The sequence below is a fragment of the Haematobia irritans genome, chromosome 3, assembly GCF_050003625.1.
Source record: "Haematobia irritans isolate KBUSLIRL chromosome 3, ASM5000362v1, whole genome shotgun sequence".
NCBI classification, from domain to species: Eukaryota; Metazoa; Arthropoda; class Insecta; order Diptera; family Muscidae; genus Haematobia; species Haematobia irritans.
The window spans coordinates 18,902,093-18,926,914 of NC_134399.1; the positions used below are offsets into that span (position 1 = coordinate 18,902,093).

The 24,822-nt window shown below is 31.4% G+C and overlaps 4 protein-coding genes and 1 long non-coding RNA gene across 6 annotated transcripts; 3 read left to right on the top strand and 2 right to left on the bottom strand.

Annotated features, from left to right (window-relative positions):
• Positions 1-694: 694 nt before the first annotated feature.
• LOC142229302 (uncharacterized) lies at positions 695-1,211 on the top strand. Its single transcript, XR_012720375.1, has 2 exons — positions 695-966; positions 1,027-1,211. It is a non-coding gene; the product is annotated as an uncharacterized LOC142229302 (long non-coding RNA).
• Positions 1,212-1,829: 618 nt separating this feature from the next.
• Positions 1,830-2,770, top strand: LOC142229292 (caspase-8-like). The gene is made up of 2 exons (XM_075299843.1): positions 1,830-2,159; positions 2,247-2,770. The coding sequence occupies exons 1-2, from the start codon at positions 2,061-2,063 to the stop codon at positions 2,502-2,504; spliced, it is 357 nt and encodes a 118-aa protein (XP_075155958.1). The 5' UTR covers positions 1,830-2,060; the 3' UTR covers positions 2,505-2,770.
• A 1,068-nt stretch (positions 2,771-3,838) lies between these two features.
• LOC142229282 (uncharacterized) lies at positions 3,839-5,748 on the bottom strand. 2 transcript variants are annotated; one of them, XM_075299827.1, is made up of 4 exons: positions 5,447-5,748; positions 4,130-5,383; positions 3,962-4,051; positions 3,839-3,871 (listed from the first exon to the last, which is right to left on the bottom strand). In XM_075299827.1, the coding sequence occupies exons 1-3, from the start codon at positions 5,630-5,632 to the stop codon at positions 3,995-3,997; spliced, it is 1,497 nt and encodes a 498-aa protein (XP_075155942.1). In that variant the 5' UTR covers positions 5,633-5,748; the 3' UTR covers positions 3,839-3,871; positions 3,962-3,994. The 2 variants fall into 2 exon arrangements, with proteins under 2 accessions (XP_075155942.1, XP_075155941.1); XM_075299826.1 differs by having other exon boundaries at positions 3,839-4,051.
• Positions 5,749-6,620: 872 nt separating this feature from the next.
• Positions 6,621-8,547, top strand: LOC142229281 (uncharacterized). Its single transcript, XM_075299825.1, has 3 exons — positions 6,621-6,936; positions 7,000-8,253; positions 8,332-8,547. Exons 1-3 carry the CDS (start codon positions 6,751-6,753, stop codon positions 8,497-8,499), a joined length of 1,608 nt encoding a protein of 535 aa, XP_075155940.1. The 5' UTR covers positions 6,621-6,750; the 3' UTR covers positions 8,500-8,547.
• A 3,998-nt stretch (positions 8,548-12,545) lies between these two features.
• On the bottom strand, positions 12,546-18,887 carry LOC142229276 (kinesin-like protein Klp10A). Its single transcript, XM_075299819.1, has 4 exons — positions 17,982-18,887; positions 13,845-14,091; positions 13,064-13,786; positions 12,546-13,006 (listed from the first exon to the last, which is right to left on the bottom strand). The coding sequence occupies exons 1-4, from the start codon at positions 18,827-18,829 to the stop codon at positions 12,689-12,691; spliced, it is 2,136 nt and encodes a 711-aa protein (XP_075155934.1). The 5' UTR covers positions 18,830-18,887; the 3' UTR covers positions 12,546-12,688.
• Between the last annotated feature and the right edge of the window lie 5,935 nt (positions 18,888-24,822).

Consider the following 24,822-nt stretch of genomic DNA (forward strand, 5'->3'; position numbering starts at 1 on the left):
ATACACAATGCCATCTAGATATACCCTGACGAAAAAATACCGAATATTGAATACGAAGTTGTAATCTGCTTTTCTATACCGTTTTTTAATTTTAAAAAGAAAAAAAATTGCCCACAATGTCTTTTTTAATTTTTTTTTTAAAGTAACGAGTTGTAACGAGTACTCAATTGAAAAGTAACGAATAGTAACGAGTAGTCAAAAGTAATCAAAATTTACAACACTAAAGCAAAGACCATAAATTAACTGAAGATGTGAATTGGGCTTTGATAGTGTTCTACGCGCCGTTGTGAATCCCATCTTCAACATTAATTCAATCGGCCTTGCAAATTGCTTGCTTTCAACAAATTTTCCAATAGGCTTCAAGCATTAAAATGACATTTAGTTTAAAAAGTTGTTGCTAATATGTTGAGAAATTGTTGCTAACGTATCAAATTCTACTGTTGAGGGTAATTCCTGTTGTTCTCAAATCGAATTCTAGTCTAATTCTTTGAAAAAATGTTTGAAAGAGTATTGAATATAAGCATTTCTCCAATTCTTGTGTTTATTGCGATATCCCAGATATTGGCCACACCATAAAGGTTGAGTTACATAGCATGCGTTAATCCGTGCGTTGATGGAAGTGTTGATATTTTTCAGCTTTCAAAAAGAAATTTCAACTCTTCAATCAACGGACGTATTCCCTACCAGCATTTCAAAGTTCCATTTCATCCTCATCGCTAGCACAGACTCGTAAGTGACACTACATTAATCGCCAACTGCGAGGGACGCTTCCCCCTTACAGTTGGTGATTGTTGTTGTTTTTAAAAAGGTATGAAATGTACGTGAAAGTATTTTGCCGCCACAATTGTTAAAAGGGCCATTTATATTTTGTGAAACACCAAGCGCAACTAGCCTATTATAATTTATTTAAATAAAAACGATAATGAAGTGCTGAAAACATAGTTATTTCGCTTAAAATTGTGAAAGGTAAACAATTTTTGAATTTCCAAATGGAATAAAGTGATAGTTTTTCAAATATTTTTCCAGACACGCTGTCTTCGTCGAGAATAAAAACACTGGCTGATAGATGCTGCAGCATGTAACTTGCCACTTGTAAATCAACATCATTCTGTTATTAATGAAAAAATTATGTTAAATGTGTTGTGTAGTGGTATAGATGTTATATATAAGAATTTATAAATGTTTAATCAAATTAATAAACATCTGAATAATCGTGTTTTACTTTACCTATGTCCAAATAATTACCGCGAGCGCAAAGAGAAAAAAATTTTATGTTATTTTCACATGTCCATGTTCTTAAAAGCCTTTGTTTATTCTTTTTTTATGAAACTGATTTCAATATTTTGACATATATACTCACAACAATTTGACAGTTCACGCGTACAAAGCAAAAATAAAGGGTCATTCCAGCGATGAAAAATAGGGTTTGCATATGTTCAGTGATTAAAACCACTCCCAACAAACACAAGGATGAGTATTTTTCACATGTAACACCATATCAATTTGATAGTGAATCCCATATTCAACATTAATTCAAATGGCCTTGCAAATTGATTGCCTTCAATAAATTTTCCAATAGGTTTGAAGCATTAAAATGAAATTTAGTTTGGAAAGATGTTGCTAATATGTTGAGAAATTGTTGCTAACGTGTTGAATTCTACTGTTGAGGGTAATGTCTGTTTTTTGTTGAGAACGCGATTTTCTCAACAATTTCTCAAATTGAATTTTAAGGTAATTATTTGAAAAAATGTTTGAAAGCGTATTGAATTTAAGCATTTCTCCAATGCTTGTGTTTATTGGGCTATGTTCAATTAAAGGAATAGGAAAAACAATTAGGTAATATGGGGAAAAATTTAAAAATGGGAAACAGAACAAAAAGTGAAGCTGATTTTTGAAAGAAAGGGTGACGAAGTAAATTTTGTGAAAATGAAGCAAAATACGTTGAGATTGAAGTAGTAGCGGCAGCACTGATCATTCTACACATCTCACTGCATTTGTTTGTTTCGAGGAATTCATAAAATTTGTTGCAAATTCTAGCTTGTAAGTTTTGATGTTATTTCATGATGGCATCGCTTCCACAAAACTTGATGGATCGCATAAATAACATAGACATTGATGACTTGGAATATGCTGAAAGGGATCTGTGTTTCTATGAATTGGTAATTTTGTACCATCCTTTTATGACTAATTTCGAAACATATTTTATGTGAGTACGTGCCTCTGCAACAATTTGCACTTATTTACAGGTCTCTTTGGGTTTCTTGCTGTATGGCCGCGAGAAAACTACGTCTGAGTATATATTGCAAAAGCTAATAGTGTTGCAGCAAAATCCTCCGGAAGGGAAGGGCGATGCAACAGCTAGCAGCGATATACTTCGCAAATATGCAGCCACCGTGGTGCAATGGTTAGCATGCCCGCCTTGCATACACAAGGTCGTGGGTTCGATTCCTGCTACGACCGAACACCAAAAAGTTTTTCAGCGGTGGATTATCCCACCTCAGTAATGCTGGTGACATTTCTGAGGGTTACAAAGCTTCTCTAAGTGGTTTCACTGCAATGTGGAATGCCGTTCGGACTCGGCTATAAAAAGGAGGTCCCTTATCATTGAGCTTAACATGTAATCGGGCAGCACTCAGTGATAAGAGAGAAGTTCACCAATGTGGTATCACAATGGACTGAATAGTCTAAGTGAGCCTGATACATCGGGCTGCCACATAACCTAACCTAACCTAACAATAAATACAAACACTTGGCGTGTTAATATTGTCGAGGCGTTGTCTATAATTTGAGCGAAAAAGGTTTTGAGAAAGCTGGGCCTAAATGGTCAGAACTCCATGATATATATTTACCTCATATACCAGAGTTGAGTGTCCACATACATCCTATGCTAAAAGCACTATATAAAATATGTGAACGTTTAACACCTTCTCAGGCCGGGAGATTGGTTATAAAAATCAACGAAATGCATTTAAGCCATGAGTCACAAAATTTACGCTTCTACGATTATTCTAACCTGGAGGTATTACTTTTGTTTTGGCTAACAAGAGGAGTTATTGCAATTGATGATCAAAATTTACAAGGCGTTGATATGCTTAATTTAATATCATATTTTAAACTTAATGATTTGGACTCAATGCAAGCCATACAATTTTGACAAAATTTTCTATAGAAATAAAATTTTGAAAAAATTTTCTATAGATTTAAAATTTTGAAAAAATTTTCGATAGATACAAAATTTTGACAAAATTTTCTATAGATATAAAATTTTGACAAAATTTTCTATAGAAATAAAATTTGAAAAAATTTTCTATAGAAATAAAATTTTGACATTTTCTATAGAAATAAAATTTAGATTTTTGCCTAATCTTTTGCTGATCACTGCTCAACAATACCAACTTCGATTTTCTTTCGGACACAAAATCGTCTACCATATCCAACCGCATTCTTATTAATAATTTCAAACATTTAGCGTCAACTTTGACTCCAAAAAAATCAGTAAACAAAAATAACATAAAGAAAAATTGAAGTAAATAATAAAAACATTTACTTACCCTTGCATTGCGTCAGCCATTTTCGTGATTAGTAATTGATTATCTTTTCAGCCTGAGTTGCGTACCTTTTCAACCTCGCCTTCATCATGACGGGGCTAGTGTTTATGCCGCTTAGTATAGTATTCCTTAATGAAAAAAACTGCGAAGAATATATTAAAAAGTGTTACTATATAGTAAAAAATATATTTTTTGCCCATACAGCATATAAGTAAGGTTATTTATTTTTCAATAATTATTAAAATTAAAGGGCAATTTAAAAATTATTTCCCACAAATAAAAAAAGTTGATTGTAAGGCAGCTATGTATATCATAATACAATTTAATTTTTTCTTATGTACATCTAATTTAATCTTCTAAAACCACAAATCCAGAATCTTTAATAATATCATCTAGATCATCTATATCGATAATCATTTCAGCCGGATTATCAACATCTATCTCATCTACTGTTTTAATAAAAAAATATCTGCTGTATTATTTGGATGAAGTTTCATATGGTACTGAAAAATTTAGCAAAACAAAAATTAAAATGTAATCGAATGATTTTGAAATGCTATAAAATCCAATATTGACATTACCTGTAGATGATGTTTTCTTCGGAATGGCTTCATACAAATCTCACATTTAAATCTTGGCTCTGACACATGTATAGAATTTACGTGTTGCCACAGGGTTTTTGGGTTAGCAAATTGTTGTGAGCATTGATCACAGTTGAAAACTAAGTCTGTATGTTTGAGACGATGTGTTCTCAAATTTTCTGCAGTCACATACGATTTTCCGCATGTTTCACACACATGTGGTCTATAGTCTTTATTATGACGCCTCTGATGAACTTTAAGTTCTGATTTCGAAATGAAAGATTTCTCGCATTGGTCACAGGAGAATGGTTTTATATTATTGTGCCGATTCATATGATATTCATAATGTACTATCTGCTTGAATGAACGCTGGCATATTTCACAACTAAATGCAGGATTATCGTCATGGATTTTCATGTGTGTAGCCAAACTACGAGACGTTTTTAGAACAATGGCACACATTTTACAAGTATAAGTCTGAGGGTGAATAAATGTTTTATGGTGCTTGAATTCCTTTGGGCACATAAATATCTCATTACAATCAGTGCAAGTTCCCAATTTGACCTTTTCATCTATGGGTATTGCAATTTTACTCAACGTGGTCTCTTCATAATCATTAGCATTTGTTTTTTTATTGTCGATATCTTCGTATTGAGTATCGAGTTCTTCTTCAATTTTTAAGCTTTCTACATCGACTTGATTTGTTTCACCATCAGATTCAGTGATTTGATTTGATTGACTTCCGTCATCCAAAACTTTGTATATTTCTAGTACATAATCCGATTTATCAAGTCCAACACATTGAGCCAATTCTGCTGCCTCCGACGCGGAATCATTCTCATTTTTTATCTCTGATATTAGTTGACTATCTGGAACACCACCCATATCTGCATTGGTATCTAATTGTTCATTGGCTATGGTAATTGGTTGCTGCATAGAAACAGGAAAAGCAAGTACACTTTCTGGACAAGTGTTCCCTCCAGCTTTGGAATTTATAAATGCTTTCTCATTCATAACTTGATAACAAGTTGTATCTTGCCCATCGTCTAATGCCATTTGTGATATTTGTACATTCTCCTCATCTTCGCTAATAAGTTTTTCTTGCTCTCGAGCCAATAATTCGTTTTGATAAATTTTATTCAAAACTTTGATGGTATTAAGAGCCTTATCTTTTAACTTCTTAAATAACTTCATTTGCACAAGGCAACTATTACAGAGATAACGTGGATAATAATCAAAGGAATCTGGAGTAATCTACAATAAAGCAAGCAAATTAAATGTAATTTTGGTACATTGTTTTCCAATTTGATTTAATACCTTGTTGATGAGAGAGTCATACAATCTACCAGCTTCGCTTAGCGGATTTACTACGAGTGTTTCATCATCAATAATAAATTCCTCATCCATAATTTGGAAAAGACATTCATAGTCGGCATCATCTTGATCCGGACTATTCCTGCAAACACGGCAACAGTTGGTAAGATATAGATGGGATCCCAACATTTTAATCCCTTTCGACAGAGTGTGATGTAGTGGAAACAAGGCTGTGCTTCGTAAGGCCTTGTTTAATTAATTTGATGCTAAGTTTTTTGTTGTTCCAAGAATGTTGTTTACCTATTGTTACAGCTGTGTTGTAATTATAATGGGACGTATAGATGGACATATATTTCATAATAAAATTTCGCTGAAATAGTTTGAATGAATATACAACCGGAGCGAATGTCGGTTGGCGGCTTCTAAGTTCTTGCTGAAAATCCCAAGTGAATGGAGAGAAAAACTGAAAATAACTCTGCCAACATTTTTTGAATTTGACGGCGCTTCTGAGAATCCCCACCACGTCGAAAACAATCGTATATGACATCCAAAACTCATCGGAAAGGCGTCGTGACTATTGAGAAATTGTACCACGCCAATTTACTACCAAGGCATATTAATCCACTTGTAAATCAACATCATTCTATTATTAATGAAAAAATTATTTTAAGTGAGTTGTGATAGTGGTATAGATGTTATATTTATAAGAATTTATGTGTTTAATCAAGTTAATAAACATCTAAATAATCGTGTGTTATTTGACCACAATGATTCTTTTACAACTATCTTAAAATACACTTTTTCTGATTGTTTGAAGGGGCTCTTATTGGCGTCATTGTAAATTTATTAAAAAACGCACCTAATAATTGCACTTTTGCGATACTTTTTTGTAGTAAATTGGCGTGGTACAATTTCTCAATAGTAACGGCGCCTTTCCGACGAGTTTTGGATGTCGTATACGATTGTTTTCCACGTGGTGGGGATTCTCAGCAGCGCCGTCAAATTCAAAAAATGTTGGCAGAGTTATTTTCAGTTTTTCTCTCCATTCACTTCGGATTTTCAGCAAGAACTTAGAAGCCGCCAACCGACATTCGCTCCGGTTGTATATTCATTCAAACTATTTCAGCGAAATTTTATTAAGAAATATATGTCCATCTATACGTCCCATTATAATTACAACACAGCTGTAAGAATAGGTAAACAACATTCTTGGAACAACCAAAAACTTAGCATCAAATTAATTAAACAAGACCTTACGAAGCACAGCCTTGTTTCCATGACATCACACTTTGTCGAAAGGGATTAAAATGTTGGGTTCCCATCAAGATCTTACCAACTGTTGCCGTGTTTGCAGGAATAGTCCGGATCAAGATGATGCCGACTATGAATGTCTTTTCCAAATTACGGATGAGGAAGTTATTATTGATGATGAAACACTCATAGTAAATCCCCTAAGCGAAGCTGGTAGATTGTATGACTCTCTTATCAACAAGGTATTAAATCTAATTGAAAATCAATGTGCCAGAATTACATTTAATTTGCATGCTTTATTGTAGATTACTCCAGATTCCTTTGATTATTATCCACGTTATCTCTGTAATAGTTGCCTTTTACAAATGAAGTTATTTAAGAAGTTAAAAGATAAGGCCCTTAATACCATCAAAGTTTTGGATAAAATTTATCAAAACGAATTATTGGCTCGTGAGCAAGAAAAACTTATTAGCGAAGATGAGGAGAATGTACAAATATCACAAATGGCATTAGGCGATGGGCAAGATACAACTTGTTATAAAGTTATGAATGAGAAAGCATTTATAAATTCCAAAGCTGGAGAGAACACTTGTCCAGAAAGTGTACTTGTTTTTCCTGTTTCTATGCAGCAACCAATTACCTATGCCAATGAACAATTAGATACCAATGCAGATATGGGTGGTGTTCCAGATAGTCAACTATTATCAGAGATAAAAAATGAGAATGATTCCGCGTCGGAGGCAGCAGAATTAGCTCAATGTGTTGGACTTGATAAATCGGATTATGTACTAGAAATATACAAAGTTTTGGATGACGGAAGTCAATCAAATCAAATCACTGAATCTGATGGTGAAACAAATCAAGTCGATGTACAAAGCTTAGAAATTGAAGAAGAAATCGATACTCAATACGAAGATATCGACAATAAAAAAACAAATGCTAATGATTATGAAGAGACCACGTTGAGTAAAATTGCAATACCCATAGATGAAAAGGTCAAATTGGGAACTTGCACTGATTGTAATGAGATATTTATGTGCCCAAAGGAATTCAAGCACCATAAAACATTTATTCATCCTCAGACTTATACTTGTAAAGTGTGTGCCACTGTTCTAAAAACGTCCCGTAGTTTAGCTACACATATGAAAATCCATGACGATAATCCTGCATTTAGCTGTGAAATATGCCAGCGCTCGTTCACGCAGAAAGTACATTATGAATATCATATGAATCGTCACAATAATATAAAACCATTCTCCTGTGACCAATGCGAAAAATCTTTCTTTTTGAAATCAGATCTTAAAGTTCATCAGAGGCGTCATAATAAAGACTATAGACCACATGTTTGTGAAACATGCGGAAACTCGTATATGACTGCAGAACATTTGAGAACACATCGTCTCAAACATACAGACATAGTTTTCAACTGTGATCAATGCCCACAACAATTTGCTAACCCAAAAACCCTGCGGCAACACGTAAATTCTATACATGTGTCAGAGCCAAGATTTAAATGTGAGATTTGTATGAAGCCATTCCGAAGAAAACATCATCTACAGGTAATGTCAATATTGGATTTTATAGCATTTCAAAATCATTCGATTACATTTTAATTTTTGTTTTGCTAAATTTTTCAGTACCATATGAAACTTCATCCAATTAATACAGCAGATAGTTTTATAACAGCAGTAGATGAGATAGATGTTGATAATCCGGCTGAAATGATTATCGATACAGATGATCTAGATGATATTATTACAGATTCTGGATTTGTGGTTTTAGAAGATGAAATTAGTTGTACATAAGAAAATATGAAATTATATTATAATATACATAGCTGCCTTACAATCAAACTTTTTCGAACAATCTATTTATTTGTGGGAAATAATTTTTAAATTGCCCTTTAGTTTTAATAATTTTTGAAAAAATAAACACTTTTCTATTCTTCGCAATTTTTTCATTAAGGAATACTATACTATGCGACATAAACACTAGCTCCGTCATTATGCAGGCGAGGCTGAAAAGATACCCAAACGAGTATCAATTACTAATCACGCAAAAGGTTAATGCAATGCAAGGGTAAGTAAAACTTTTTATTATTTATTTAAAGTTTTCTTAATTTTATTTTTGTTTATTGATTTTTTTGGAGGCAAAGTTTATGCAAACATTTTGAAATTATTTATAAGAATGCGGTTGGAAATGGAGACGATTTTGTGTCCGAAAGAAAATCGAAGTCGACATTGTTGAGCAGTGTTCTATAGAAATTTTTTTCAAAATTTTATTTATTTTATTTTATTTATTCATTCAGAGCATGTAATTACAATGCACTACTCTCAAAATTTTCATACAATCTTCATATACAGGTGTGTAAAAAAAGATGTTGAATAATTATATTAAACAATCATTTACACAAAACTTAGAAATGTATAATTAAACAAGATACATAAAAGGATAACTCCCATTTGTAAGTTATTTCTATAGAAAATTTTGTCATAACTTTATTTCTATAGAAAATGTCATAATTTTATATTTCTTATTAAATAGAAAATTATTCAAGCGTGAGATCGTTTTTTATGTATTAGTTCCTTTATTCCAAAAACCGATCTCAAGCTTGAATAATTATTTTCTATTTAATAAAAAATAAAGATCGAATAAAATCAAAATTTCTAATATAATTTTATTTCTATAGAAAATTTTGTCAAAATTTTATTTCTATAGGAAATTTTGCCAAAAATTTATTTCTATTGAAAATGTTGTTAAAATTTTATTTCTATAGGGAATTTTGTTAAAATTTTATTTCTATAGAAAATTTTGTTAAAATTTTATTTCTATAGAAAATTTTGTCAAAATTTTATTTCTATAGGGAATTTTGTCAAAATTTTATTTCTATAGGGAATTTTGTCAAAATTTTATTTCTATAGAAAATTTTGTCAAAATTTTATTTCTATAGAAAATTTTGTCAAAAATTTATTTCTATAGAAAATTTTGTCAAAAATTTATTTCTATAGAAAATTTTGTCAAAAAATTATTTCTATTGAAAATGTTGTCAAAATTTTATTTCTATAGAAAATTTTGACAAAATTTTATTTCTATAGAAAATTTTGACAAAATTTTATTTCTATAGAAAATTTTGTCAAAATTTTTATTTCTATAGAAAATTTTGTCAAAATTTTTATTTCTATAGATAAATTGTGTCAAAATTTTATTTCTATAGAAAATTTTGTCAAAATTTTATTTCTATAGAAAATTTTGTCAAAATTTTATTTCTATAGAAAATTTTGTCAAAATTTTATTTCTATAGAAAATTATGTCAAAATTTTATTTCTATAGAAAATTTTGTCAAAATTTTATTTCTATAGAAAATTTTGCCAAAATTTTATTTCTATAGAAAATTTTGTCAAAATTTTATTTCTATAGAAAATTTTGTCAAAATTTTATTTCTATAGAAAATTTTGTCAAAATTTTATTTCTATAGGAAATTTTGTCAAAAATTCATTTCTATAGAAAATTTTGTCAAAAATTCATTTCTATAGAAAATTTTGTCAAAATTTTATTTCTATTGAAAATTTTGCCAAAATTTTATTTCTATATAAAATTTTGCCAAAATTTTATTTCTATAGAAAATTTTGTCAGAATTTTATTTCTATAGAAAATTTTGTCAAAATTTTATTTCTATAGAAAATTTTGTCAAAATTTTATTTCTATAGAAAATTTTGTCAAAATTTTATTTCTATAGAAAATTTTGTCAAAATTTTATTTTTATGGAAAATTTTGTCAAAATGTTATATCTATAGTAAATTTTGTCAAAATTTTATTTCTATAGAAAATTTTGCCAAAATTTTATTTCTATACAAAATTTTGCCAAAATTTTATTTCTATAGAAAACTCAGACAAAATTTTATTTCTACAGAAAATTTTGTCAAAATGTTATTTCTATAGTAAATTTTGTCAAAATTTTAATTCTATAGAAAATTTTGCCAAAATTTTATTTCTATAGAAAATTTTGTCAAAATTTTATTTCTATAGAAAATTTTGTCAAAATTTTATTTCTACAGAAAATTTTGTCAAAATTTTATTTCTATAGAAAATTTTGTCAAAATTTTATTTCTATAGAAAATTTTGTCAAAAATTTATTTCTATTGAAAATGTTGTCAAAATTTTATTTCTATAGAAAATTTTGTCAAAAATTTATTTCTATAGAAAAGTTTGTCAAAAATTTATTTCTATAGAAAATTTTGTCAAAAATTTATTTCTATAGAAAATTTTGTCAAAATTTTATTTCTATATAAAATTTTGTCAAAATTTTATTTCTCTAGAAAATGTTGTCAAAATTTTATTTCTCTAGAAAATGTTGTCAAAATTTTATTTCTATAGAAAATTTTGTCAAAATTTTATTTCTATAGAAAATTTTGTCAAAATTTTATTTATATAGAAAATTTTGTCAAAATTTTATTTCTATGGAAAATTTTGTCAAAATTTTATTTCTATAGAAAATTTTGTCAAAATTGTATTTCTATAGAAAATTTTGTCAAAATTTTATTTCTATAGAAAATTTTGTCAAAATTTTATTTCTATAGAAAATGTCAAAATTTTATTTCTATAGTAAATTTTGTCAAAATTTTATTTCTATAGTAAATTTTGTCAAAATTTTATTTCTATAGAAAATTTTGACAAAATTTTGTCAAAATTTTATTTCTCTAGAAAATGTTGTCAATTAAGTAAAACTTTTTATTATTTATTTAAAGTTTTCTTTATTTTATTTTTGTTAATTGATTTTTTTAGAGTCAAAGTTGATACAGAACTTTTGAAATTATTAATAAGAATGCGGTTGGACATGGAAGACGATTTCGTGTGCGAAAGAAAATAGAATCGATATTGTTGAGCAGTATTCTATAGAAAATTTTTTCAAAATTTTATTTCTGAAGAAAATTTTTTCAAAAGACATATATATATATAGACAATAGACAATTTTGTCATAATTTTATTTCTTATTAAATAGATAATAATTATTCAAACTTGACATCGTATTTTGTTTGTATTAGTTCCTTTATTCCAAAAAACGATTTCAAACTTGAATTATTATTTTCTATTTAATAAAAAAGAAAGATCGAATAAATCAAAATTTATAATATAATTTTATTTCTACAGACAATTTTGTCAACATTTTATTTCTATAGAAAATTTTGTCAAAATTTTATTTCTATAGAAAATTTTGTCAAAATTGTATTTCTTAGAAAATTTTGTCAAAATTTTATTTCTATAGAAAATTTTCTGAAAATTTTATTTCTTTAGAAAATTTTGTCAAAATTTTATTTCTATAGAAAATTTTCTGAAAATTTTATTTCCTTAGATAATTTTGTCAAAATTTTATTTCTTTAGAAAATGTTGTCAAAATTCTATTTCTTTTTTCATTCGTTTTGTTTTGTTATTGTTGGTTTCTTTCTTTAATCATTGTTGTTGTTTTTGATTTCAGCTTAAAACCATGCATTGACTAAACTACAAGTGTAGCTTAACCAACAGAGGAAAAGAATGTTTGTCAAATTTATTTGGGCAAAGCCCTATAGACTGGAAGATGGTTGGATGGGGGCACGTTTCGGAATTACCACACTCCTCATCAGCATCCTCTACTTGCAGCAAAACTATCAATCAATTATCAGAATAAATTCAGGCAGTTCAATACCCAAGGTGAACCACACTTGAACCTTCCGGAAAAAGGTTTATGATAGTCGGCTTTTGCCGAAATAAATTCATACAAACATTTCTCTTTTCCTTTGCCACCATCAAATCATCGATTTGAGTGCAGTTGGCTGGGTTTACTTTGAGCGTGCTTCCTCTTTTTTTTGTTCATTCGTTTTGTTTTGTTATTGTTGGTTTCTTTCTTTAATCATTTTGTTTATAAAATCAATTTTAACAACTAGTTATATATTAAATTATTGTTAAAATTTCTATACATTAGATTTCTATTTCTTTTTTTCATTCTGCATAGGACGAATTTCAGTGTTTGTTTCCTGACTGAACGGTGCCTGAAATCATTTCCTCTTTCGCTAATTTCTTACGGAAATCGACCATCAAATCTTTGCATGTTGTAGCAATTTCCGCCAATTGAGTGAAATAGGCTTCGCCATGCTTACAGTAGAAATCTTGATCGTAATCTACATAGTTTGTGAGGCTATAGAGGCGCATTGATTCTGGTAAAAATTTTAATAGGAAATCATTAAAAGCTCGATGTTGATCCACCACCATTTCTTCGAATTGTTGTAAGTCCGATATAGCAACATTTTGATCAAATACTTCATCAGACACATCATTTTCCTATAATTAAAAATGACAGGAGAACATAAGGGATCACTTTAAATTTGTAATACTCACATTCAAGGAACGTAAAATCTCGAAATTGTTTGAGGATGATGTGGGCCCATTTGTATTACTATTATCTCGCATTGATATATGTTCATGTGGCGATATATTATGGTCTTTCTCGTCCTTTCCATTTGAAGTTTGGGCAGCGATTCCTTCACGCATTGTGTCGGGTATATCTTTCACCACCAACTCTTTCACCCGATCCGCATAGCGTAAAGTATTTAGAGTATGCTCACAAGAACTAAAACTTGGTGATATCATGGCAATCATGCAGGTCTTACTTTTCTCACCAATAAATGAATCCCTAAGTACTTGGGTTAATTTCGAGACACGGAATGGCAAATGAGTCGTTTGTTTACCCAAAGCTCTTATACATTCTTTGAGAGCCAATAGAGATTTATTGATCTCAGCACCCTCCATACGTGTCTGACGATCAGCCGAAGATGTATCGGCACCACGTTCATTACCAGCTAAGTCAACAAATGAGAATTTACCATGCACTCGGATGCAACCTGGTGGCCTTAAGACAATTTGGAATACTGCATGGGAACGCGAAGAATTCGCGTTAGCTGAAGTTTGACCCGAAGTGCGAGTATTATTGCCCTGTTGTATAAGTTTAAGTACATCTTCAACATTTTCCACTACCTTCTCGGTGAGACCGACAATTTGTATCTGCTGTTTTCCATCTTCTAGTACGCTAAGTTTTTCTTTGTTCGACAGTAAATCAAAAACCTTGCCAAAGACGAGAAAAAATCAAATTTGATGAAATTGAAAAAAACATTAAATATACTTTGCCTCCATAGATCTCAAAGAAACTGGCAGAAACAACCAAATTCAAATGGCGATAGCTCGATCCATTCAAATATTCGAAAACATCCTTAGCTGCCATTGCATAAATACCATTTTTACAATCCTGTATTTTGCCATTGAATTCACCACCCATCGTGTGAGTTTTGCCCGAGCCTGTTTGGCCGTAAGCAAAACAAGTGGCCATGCCTCCCTCAAATATGGTTTGAACCAAAGGTTTGGCTGTGTATCTATTTTTTTTTTTTTTTGAAAATTAAAAGAAGAGAAAAAAGTTTTATAATAAAAAAAATTGTCCTCATAATTATGCTTTTTGTAAATCCATAGCTATTTTTCGGTTTAGGTATTTTGGGGTCGAAATTCACGAGGGCGAATTGTAATTGCGAAATAAAAAGTTCCACCTAATAACGCTAATATAGATCAAAAGATAATTTGCTTAAAAATGTCCCCATAATTATGATTATTTAGATCCATATATTTTTTCACATCATACTGTCTAACCAATGTCCCCAAAATTATGCTTCGAATTTTTCTCACATCAAACTGTTTAAAAAATGCTTAAAAATGTCCCCATAATTACGCTTATGTAGATCTATAGCTTTTCATGTATCAGCAGGAATTTTTGGATATTTAAAGAGACTTTGCTACTCAGCCTACCGTGCCACCGTGGTGCAATGGTTAGCATGCCCGCCTTGCATACACAAGGTCGTGGGTTCGATTCCTGCTTCGACCGAAGCATCACTCAGTGATAAGAGAGAAGTTCACCAATGTGGACTGAATAGTCTAAGTGAGCCTGATACATCGGGCTGCCACCTAACCTAACCTACTCAGCCTACTAAAATATGTCCCCGAAAATATGCTATCATAGATGATTTTTTTCTACTCAATGTCCCCATAATAATAAAAAAAAAAACAAAAACATTTCTCCATAATTACGCTTATGTAGATCCATCCATTCACTTTTTTTCTACTCAGGCTACTAAAAACGTCCCCATGATTATGCTTATATGTAGATCTATGTCCCCAAAAATATGCTGCCATAGATAATTTTTGTTTCTACTCAAACTATTTAAAAAATTTCCCTATAATAAAAAAAAAACGAATAAATAAATAAATAAAACGTTCCGATAATTATGCCTATACATAGATTTTTTTCGCATAAAACTGCTTAAAAACTGTCCCATCTAAATGCCTAAAAATTGTCCCCAAAATTATGCTTATAAAGATTTATAGCTATCTTTTTGGTTCAGACACTTTTGGCTCGAAGGCTGTTTTAACAGAATTTTCTATTCAGCCAACTAATAAAATTCCCCATAATTACGCTTATGTAGATTCATAATTTTTTTCTACTCAGACTACTAAAAATGTCCCCATAATTATGCTTGTGTAGATCTGTGGCCCCAAAATATGCTACCATAGATAATTTTTTTCTACTCAAACTACTTAAAAATGTCCCCATAGTTTTTCTACAAAAAAGAAAATAATAAAATGTCCTCATAATTATGCCTATGTAGATCCATAGAATTTTTTTCACATAAAACAAAACAGAATTTTTTACTTAGCCGGCTAAAAAATTTTCTCATAATTATGCTTATGTAGATCTATGTCTCCAAAATATGCTGTCATAGATAATTTTTTTCTACTCAAACTACTTAAAAATGTCCAAAAATTTTTTTTTTTTTAATAAATAAATAAAATGTCCCCATAATGTAGATCCATACAATTTTAGTTTTATGTGAAAACTGTTTTAAAAATGTCCCCAAAATTATGGAGATTCATAGAAACATTTTTGCACATCAAATTGTTTAAAAATTGTCCCCAAAATTGTGTTTATATGGATCCACAGATTTTTTCACATCAAACTGTCTTTGAAGATCTATAGCTTTCTTCTGGTTCAGACACCTTTGGCTCGAAGTCCGTATGTGTAATTGTTTGGGGCCACCGTGGTGCAATGGTTAGCATACCTGCCTCGCATACACTAAGTCGTGGGTTCGATTCCTGTTTCGACCTAAAACCAAAGTTTTCCAGCAGTGGATTATCCCACCTCAGTAATGCTGGTGACAAATCTGAGTTTTTTCTCTAAGTGGTTTCACTGAAATGTGGACCGCCATTCGGACACGGTTATAAAAAACTTGCCATTGAGCTTAACATGGAATCGGGCAGCACTCAGCGATAAGAGAGAAGTTCACCAATGTGGTATCACAATGGACTGAATAGTCTAAGTGAGCCTGATACATCGGGCTGTCACCTAATCTAACCTTATTGTTTTCTATGTATCACTGGACGTTTGGCTGTTTTAAGAGACTTTTCTACTCAGCTAACTAAAATTTCCCAATAATTACGCTTATGTAGATCCATATTTCTTTTTCTACTCAGACTACATAAAATATCCCCATAATTATGCTATGTCCCCACAATATGCTACCATAGATAATTTTTTTTTACTCAATCTACTTAAAAATGTCCCCATAGTTCTTTTTTACAAAAAAAAAAATGTCCCCATAATTATGTAGAGCCATAGAATTTTTTTCACATGAAACTGCTTAAAAAAGTCCCAAAAATATGCTACCATAGATAATGTTAGTTTCTTCTCAAATCACTTAAAAAATGTCCCATAATTTTTTTTTTACAAAAAAAAATTTCCCCATAATTATGCCTATGTAGATCCATAGAATTTTTTCATATAAAACTGCTTAAAAAATTTTCCCAAAGTTATGCTTATGTGGATTCATAGATTTTTCACATCATACTGCTTATGAAGATCCATAGCTATCTTTTGGTTCAAACACTTTTGGATCGAAGTTGATAAAGGCTTTGGATATGTGTAATTGTTTTCTATGTATCAGCGGACGTTTGGCTGTTTTTACAGACTTTTCTACTCAGCTAAACTAAAAAATTTCCCCATAATTACGGTTACATAGATCCATATTTTTTTTTCTACTCGGACTACTAAAACTGTCCCCCTAATAATGATTAGGTAATCCATAGATATATTTTTTTGGGTTCCAACACTTTCGACTCGAATGGCCACAATGGCTTCTTCGGCAAGGCTTCTTTTCTACTAAGCCATAATTTTTTTTTTGCTACTAGGACTATTAAAAAAAGTCCCCATATTAAAGCTTAGTTAATCCATAGATATATTTTTTTGGGTTCCAACACTTTCGACTCGAATGGCCACAATGGCTTCTTCAGCAAGGCTTCTTTGGTTTTTGCTCATTTTTTTTTTTTTGCTTTTACTCACAATAAATTTTTGTGGTTGATTGTTTAGATCTATATTTTATAAATAGCTGATATATGATATGATATTTAAACCAAACGATAATTCTTTTTCTTAAAAGTGAATCATAAATAGACACTAAAAATGTTGAAAGTTTTATTATGTGATATCGCGATTCTATATATGATTCATATTTTATTGGAAATAGAGATTTTCAGTAGTATCTTTTTTAAGGAATTGTAAATTAAATATTTGCTAAATGTTCCCTGAAGGATAATACTTATACTGGTTCAAATATAAATAATTAATTTTTGGCATGAAATTCTAAGCACTCAAATTTTGTTTAGTTAATAAGTCTATATCATAAAAAATCCTGCTGGAATGGAAACTCTGCTGAAAAATAAAACTGAAAACATATATAGACGTTCTTTTTTCTTTGTCACAATAAAACAACGCTAAGGGGAAATATTTAGTAGTAAAGCAAAAAATATTAGTTTCAGCCTTTTCCAAATGCTCGAAAAGGGATATCCGATAATAAAATCAAACAATGTCTGCTATTTTTTTAATTCGATTCATAAATCAAATTAGGATAACGTTTTGTAATTAATCAGTTTTTCTTAGTTCCTACACAAAAAAAATATTTTTGTCTTGATTCAATTAATTTTTATTTGAAATGGCTTCAATTACAGAAATGATAGTATATCAATCAATTAAATAATTAATTGTCCCAATTAAAAAATTAATTGAAACAATTAATTTTTGTGATTGATTTTTGTTTCAATTAAAAAAAAATTGTTAAACCAATTAAATTTTTAATTGAATATTTTTTAAAATCCAATTAAAATTTGTATTGGCAACAATGTTGGTGATATTTTTATCTGTGTAGACACTTATTTAAAAACTCACTTGTAAACCATGGCATTGTCACAACAATCATCGAAAACATAGTCGAAGCGAAATTTATGATTCTCCAGAAATTTGGTTAAATCAACTTTGGTACGTGGCTCATGCACAATTAATGTATCCTTGCACGGCACAGATATCACATCAATTTCTTTGTTATTGATTTCCTTCCGTGATAATGGCCTTTTACGCACACACACCGTTATCTGATAATTTTCTACAATTTGATCATCTTTTAAGGGATCAAATTTCAAAGTGGAACGATATGCACGTATCATTTGTGCTGTCTCCCAATTTGGATTGCCAGGATCTTTATTCATAAGTGCTTGTTTTTCTTGTCGCAATTCTGCCTGTTTGGTACGCCTTTTTTCTCGATTTTCTTTAATGCGTTGTACCTCCATGGCGGCGGTCATGGAATTTCGAACTTTAACCGGAGATGTGGCCGATTTTGGCATACTGGCCCTATTCGAGGTAAATCGTGAGCTATCACTTGTAGTACGTGGCCTTAAAACGCAATTTGTAAGTTGTGGTTGGGTTTGATGTTTCGGTGAAGTTAGACTGGTGGCAGTGATGGTATTCCGCCTAGGGCGGAAATCCTTTTCATCTTGTTTAGCCTTATCGAACAAATTCATAGATGGCCTGTTTACCACTTTGGATTTTGAAGACACTAAATCGGGATTTAGAGCGAGTATAACATTCAATTCAATTTCCTTAGCTCTAGTGTCATCATTTTCCAACCACTCAACTGTTAAAGATTTCCGAGATGCATTAGTTTTTGAAACCACTGCTGGATGTATGCGACCATCACTTCGTTTGATATTAACGCTTTGACCAATTTTAATGAATTCCATTGTGGATGTGTGATGATTTGCATCCGCTATTCGTATCCGGGCGTGCTATTCTCTTAAGATCAGCGCTATAACTGATTTCGAAGTAAACTGTGAGCATACAATCTTTAATAAATTTGTATTGAAAAAATAAACTTAGCACATGGTCACTTTGTAAGTAGCTTCTAAAATAAACTCACCACAAATTTGAATGGGTTGACTTGAATCGTACACCCAAAGAAATGTCTTAGTAGACACAGCAGAGAGAAAGAAGAAAAAGACTGCTAGAACAGTAAAGTCTGCTGAAAAAGGGAAATCTGCCAGTTTGTTGAAATTGCAATCAATGCCTGGTTTTTTTAAGATTCACAGTAAAAATTTTGAAGATTCACAGTAAAAATTAAATATGCGAAAGTTTTTGGAATATATCTAAAATTATATTATTTCCAAAAATTATATTTTTAAGAAAGTGACCAACTAAAGGTATGTTTCTGTTACATTAAGTTTCTTTACATCGGTTCGTGGACGCCCAAAAGTATACTCTATAAATATAACTGCTTGACTGTAATCGTTGTTCGTGTGTTGTTGACAAGAACAGCTACGTAGCCCAGTGGATATACAGAAAATTTTTAATTTCTGATTCAATAAGGGTGTGAAGTTCAAGTTGTTTTCTAAAGTTGTTTTTAAGCCAAGACACAAACCACCAGAAAAATTTTAACTTTTATCTTTTCAACGAAAATTCGCAAAAAATCAAACAAACTTCGTCTTGATTTATTGCTGATTGACTAAATGCAATCAAATATGAACAAATTTTGTTAATTATTTTATATTTAGGCCTTTAAAATAGAGGCAGTTAAAACCCAATTATATGCCTAAACTGTTCAAGCCTCTTTTTGGCTATTTCTGATAGGCGATAACGAACCAAAGGGGGTACACATTGATAACCCCAACTGTGGAGCATACCCACGTGAAAAGCCCATGGGCGTAGGTCATCTGTGAGAGAAGAAATCAGGAGAGGTTCAAATCAACTTTTATGTCCGTTTTTGAACGCATTATGGATACAATTTCTTTTAAATTTTGAAATAAGTAGAAAGCGCAGATTGAGAAGAAAGCTACCGTTCTATTTCCATAAACGTAGCTTATTAAAATTTAAAAAGGGGGGCTAAGTAATTTTATCAAAATATTCGATATGGATTTTCACCTATTTACAACCCACGACAACGAACTAAAGTGAGTATACGTAGGTAGCTACACCCTTGGAGCATCCCCCAATGAAATCCCCATGGACGTAGCTTATCTGTGAACGGAGAAAAGTCAAAGGGGGTAAAATTACTATTTCTTAGAATATTAACTATTTTCAACACTGATTTTCACCTATTTACACCCCACGAAAATGAACTAAAGTGGGTATACGTAGGTAGCTGCACCCTTGAAGCATCCCCCAATGAAATCCCCATGGGCGTAGCTCATCTGTGAACGGAGAAAAGTCAAAGGGGGTAAAATTACTATTTCTTAGAATAACGAACTAAAGTGGGTATATATAGTTAGCTGCACTCTTGGAGCATCCCCCAGTGAAAGCCCCATGGACGTAGCTCATCTGTGAGAGGAGAAAACTTAATGGGGGTAAAAGTAATATTTGTTACAATTTCAACACTGATTTTCGCCTATGTACACCCCACGACAATGAACTAAAGTGGGTATACGTAGGTCGCTGAACCCTTGGAGCATATCCCAGTGAAATCCCCATGGGCGTACCTCATCTGTGAGAGGAAAAAAGAGGAGCAGGGGGTTCACCCTGATTTCTTCTCTCACAGATGACCTACGCCCATGGGCTTTTCCCGTGGGTATGCTCCACAGTTGGGGTTACCAACGTGTACCCCCTTTGTTTCGTTGTCGTCTATTAGAAATAGCCAAAAAGAGGCTTGAACAGTTTAGGCATATAATTGGGTTTTAACTCCCTCTATTTTAAAGGCCTAAATATAAAATAATTAACAAAATTTGTTCATATTTGATTGCATTTAGTCAATCAGCAACAAATCAAGACGAAATTTGTTTGATTTTTTTGCGAATTTTCGTTGGAAAGATAAAAGTTAATAATTTTCTGGTGGTTTGTGTCTTGGCTAAAAACAACTTTAACTTCATACCCTTGTATAACATAAAAAAATTATATTTTTGATTATTAATTTGGTCCGTTTATTAGTTTGTAAAACATAATTTTTTAGAAAAAAAAAATATAAAAAATAATTTTGTAGAATATTTTTCTACAAAATATTTTTTTTAGAAAAATATTATAAAAAATGTTTTTGTTTAATACAACTTGTGAGCTTAAGACCTTAGTTGTCATAGCCATTAAACTTTTTTAAGTTATTAATTATAATTGTAATTTACTAATGAATAAATAAATAATTTTTTTAGAAAAATATTATAAAAACTAATTTTTTAGAAAAATATTTGATAAAAAAAATGCCGCTGGTGAGATTTGAACGAGCACACAGTGGTTGCAAATCGCTTGTTTGGTAATAATTCTGTAATTTTGGAACGGAATCGGTTCATAATTGTGGATTTGACAGCTAAGACAAAATTTCATACCCCCGAAGTGACCAACTTTCAACGCCTACAGGTCAGCCGGTGGACTCACTAGGGACCCACAAACTTGCAAACTTAGAGGAAACATCTCAGCTTTCTCACAAAGAAAAACATTCGTATCATTATCCATTCCAAAGTTACAGAATTATTTCCAAAAATAGCGATTTCGAACCACTGTGTTTCGTTGTTTAGTTTCTTTATGCATAATAATAAAGAACATCTCAGGAAGTAGTTAGAATGTCATGCCGTGGTGTCATATTAGGTTTACAAACATTTGAATAGACGTTTTGATGCATCGTGTTCAATGGCGTCTGTGGCCGAGTGTGCTAAAGCGTTCTGTTATGGTGCCAATAGACCCAGGTTCAACCCCCGGTGGAAGCGAATTAGTTTTGTAATTTATAAAAATTAGTTAATAAGAAAAGAAAAGTGTAACAAAAAATACTGATAAAAATAAAAAGTGAATTTGGAGAATTTTTATTGTATTATTTTTTTTTAAGTTCTTCATCAAAATGAACTTCAAAGGCACAACTTCCAAAGCAATGCAAAGGATCCAAAATGGGAGTACTACCGTCCTATGACAAGCCCATGTAAAATTCATTGGAGATGATCCACAAATTGCGGATCCAAACTACTTTTTTGGAAGCTCTTTTTTTGCTGGGATATTTATGAACCGATATGGACCAATTTTTTGAGTTATTAGTAGAGAACATATACACGACATCACGTACCATATTTTAAATTTAAAATTTCTTATACAGGAAGTAGAATCTGGGTATCGGTTTATATGGGAGCTATATATAATTATGGATCGATATAGACCAATTCTTGAATGATTGTTACAGACCATATACTAACAACACGTACCAAATTTCAAACCGATCGGATGAAATTTGTTTATCGAGGAGTCTCAACAAGTAAAATCTGGGAATCGGTTTATATACACACAAAAACAATGTTTTCTGATCACGAAATTAATTGATTCAATTAATTTTTTAATTGAAATGTCTTCAATCACAGAAATGATAGTATCAATTAAAAAATTAATTGAAGGTCAGTTAAAAAATTAATTGATCCAATTAAAAATTTAATTGATACTATTATTTTTTTGTGATTGATTTTTGTTTCAATTAAAAAATTTGTTGAATCAATTAAATTTTTAATTGAATATTTTTTAAAACTCAATTGAAATTTTAATTGGAAAAAAATTTGTGGAATTTTTTTCTGTGTAGGAGGGGCTATAATTATAATTATGTACACATATAAACCAATTTTGGCATGGTGGGTAGAGGCCATACACAAAAATCCCCTATCACCGGATGGTATGAAATTTGTACCTCCTAGCAGCTCCGAAAATTAAATATGGGTATCGGTTTTTATAGGGGCTATATATAATTATGGACTGATATAGTGCAATTTTTGCACGGTTATTACAGGGCATATACTAACATCGTGAATCGCATGAAATTTGTTCCTCCAAGAGGCTTCGTAATTCAAATCTGTCCGTTTATTAGTTTGTAAAACATAATTTTTATGGGCTATGGGGATCGGTTTATGAGGGGGCTATATATAATTTTGTGCTGATACCGACCAAGTTTTGTACGTTTATTAGATTGCATATACATACATCACACACCAAATTTCAATCGGATCGGATGGAATTTATTCCTAAAAGAGGTTTCGCAAGCCAAACCTTGGGGGTGGTTTTATATGGGGGCTATATTTAAAAGTGGACCCATATTGCCCATTTTCAATACCATTCGACCTACATCAATAACACAATGGACTGAATAGTCTAAGTGAGCTCGAATAAAATCGGGCTGTCACTTTAATACAAGTTTCAAGTCGATAGTTTGGTTCGTTCGGAAGTTAGTGTGATTTCAACGGATGGACGGACACCGCTAGATCGACTCTGAGTTTCACCGCGACCCAGAATATATATACATATATCCTTTATGGGGTCTGAGACCAATATTTCCATAAATTAATATTCATGTTCGGTCATGACTGGTTTTTTTTCTCTCTTGTGAATGCGGTAGTGGATCACAAGCAACGATGTGATGGCAAAGCCTTTCTTATGTTACAGTTGGAGCAGCAGTTCAGAAGCTTCCCGCAATTTGTTTGTTTTATGGGCTCGAAACTCTGCATATTAGGATCCAAAACAAACTATGTTTTTACTTTCCGGACAAATGACACATACTGAAAATGAAAGGTATGGAATGAAGTTATGACATGAATATAGATTCAATGTTGCCTTATGTGCCCTCCGTTGCCAATACCTCATTACTAATATGTGTACCCAATATTTAAGAGTAAAAATGTGTTTCGGATTAATTGATCTGCCTAAGTTTTGTAAAAATTTAGGTTAGGTTAGGTGGCAGCCCTATGTATCAGGCTCACTTAAATTATTCAGACCATTATGATACCACATTGGTGAACTTGCCTCTTATCACTGAGTGCTACCCGATTCCATGTTAAGCTCAATGAATTCTTTTTATAGCCGAGTCCGAACGGCGTTCCACATTGCAGTGAAACAACTTAGAGAAACTTTGAAACCCTCAGAAATGTCAACAGCATTATTGAGGTGGGATAATCCAACGCTGAAAAACATTTTGGTGTTCGGTCGAAGCAGGAATCGAACCCACGACCTTCTGTATGCGAGGCGGGCATGCTAACCATTGCACCACGGTGGCCCCCAAATAATTACACATACGGACTTCGAGCCAAAGGTGTCTGAACCAGAAGATAGCTATAGATCTTCAAAAGAAGTTTGATGTGAAAAAATCTGTGGATCCATATAAACACAATTTTGGGGACTATTTTTAAGCAATTTGATGTGCAAAAATGTTTCTATGAATCTCCATAATTTTGGGGACATTTTTTAAGCAGTTTTCACATAAAACTAAAATTCTATGGATCTACATTATGGGGACATTTTATTTATTTATTTATTTATTTATTGTTTTGGAAAAAAGATTTGGGGACATAGATCTACATAAATATAATTATGGGGAAATTTTTTAGCCGGATAAGTAGAAAATTCAATTTTTAAGCAATTTGATGTGCAAAAATGTTTCTATGAATCTCCATAATTTTGGGGACATTTTTTAAGCAGTTTTCACATAAAACTAAAATTCTATGGATCTACATTATGGGGACATTTTATTTATTTATTTATTGTTTTGGAAAAAAGATTTGGGGACATAGATCTACATAAATATAATTATGGGGAAATTTTTTAGCCGGCTAAGTAGAAAATTCAATTTTTAAGCAATTTGATGTGCAAAAATGTTTCTATGAATCTCCATAATTTTGGGGACATTTTTTAAGCAGTTTTCACATAAAACTAAAATTCTATGGATCTACATTATGGGGACATTTTATTTATTTTGTTTTTGGAAAAAAAGATTTGGGGACATAGATCTACATAAGCATAA

Coding starts and splice junctions, on each gene's coding strand:
- LOC142229276 (XM_075299819.1), bottom strand. CDS start 18,829: ATGGAATTCATTAAAATTGGTCAAAGCGTTAATATCAAACGAAGTGAT. Junction 14,092..17,981: donor GACAATGCCATGGTTTACAA/GTGAGTTTTTAA, acceptor AAAAAAAAATAG/ATACACAGCCAAACCTTTGG. Junction 13,787..13,844: donor TTGAGATCTATGGAGGCAAA/GTATATTTAATG, acceptor GTCTTTGGCAAG/GTTTTTGATTTACTGTCGAA.
- LOC142229282 (XM_075299827.1), bottom strand. CDS start 5,632: ATGTTGGGATCCCATCTATATCTTACCAACTGTTGCCGTGTTTGCAGG. Junction 5,384..5,446: donor ATGACTCTCTCATCAACAAG/GTATTAAATCAA, acceptor GCTTTATTGTAG/ATTACTCCAGATTCCTTTGA. Junction 4,052..4,129: donor GAAGAAAACATCATCTACAG/GTAATGTCAATA, acceptor TAAATTTTTCAG/TACCATATGAAACTTCATCC.
- LOC142229292 (XM_075299843.1), top strand. CDS start 2,061: ATGATGGCATCGCTTCCACAAAACTTGATGGATCGCATAAATAACATA. Junction 2,160..2,246: donor ATCTGTGTTTCTATGAATTG/GTAATTTTGTAC, acceptor ACTTATTTACAG/GTCTCTTTGGGTTTCTTGCT.
- LOC142229281 (XM_075299825.1), top strand. CDS start 6,751: ATGTTGGGTTCCCATCAAGATCTTACCAACTGTTGCCGTGTTTGCAGG. Junction 6,937..6,999: donor ATGACTCTCTTATCAACAAG/GTATTAAATCTA, acceptor GCTTTATTGTAG/ATTACTCCAGATTCCTTTGA. Junction 8,254..8,331: donor GAAGAAAACATCATCTACAG/GTAATGTCAATA, acceptor TAAATTTTTCAG/TACCATATGAAACTTCATCC.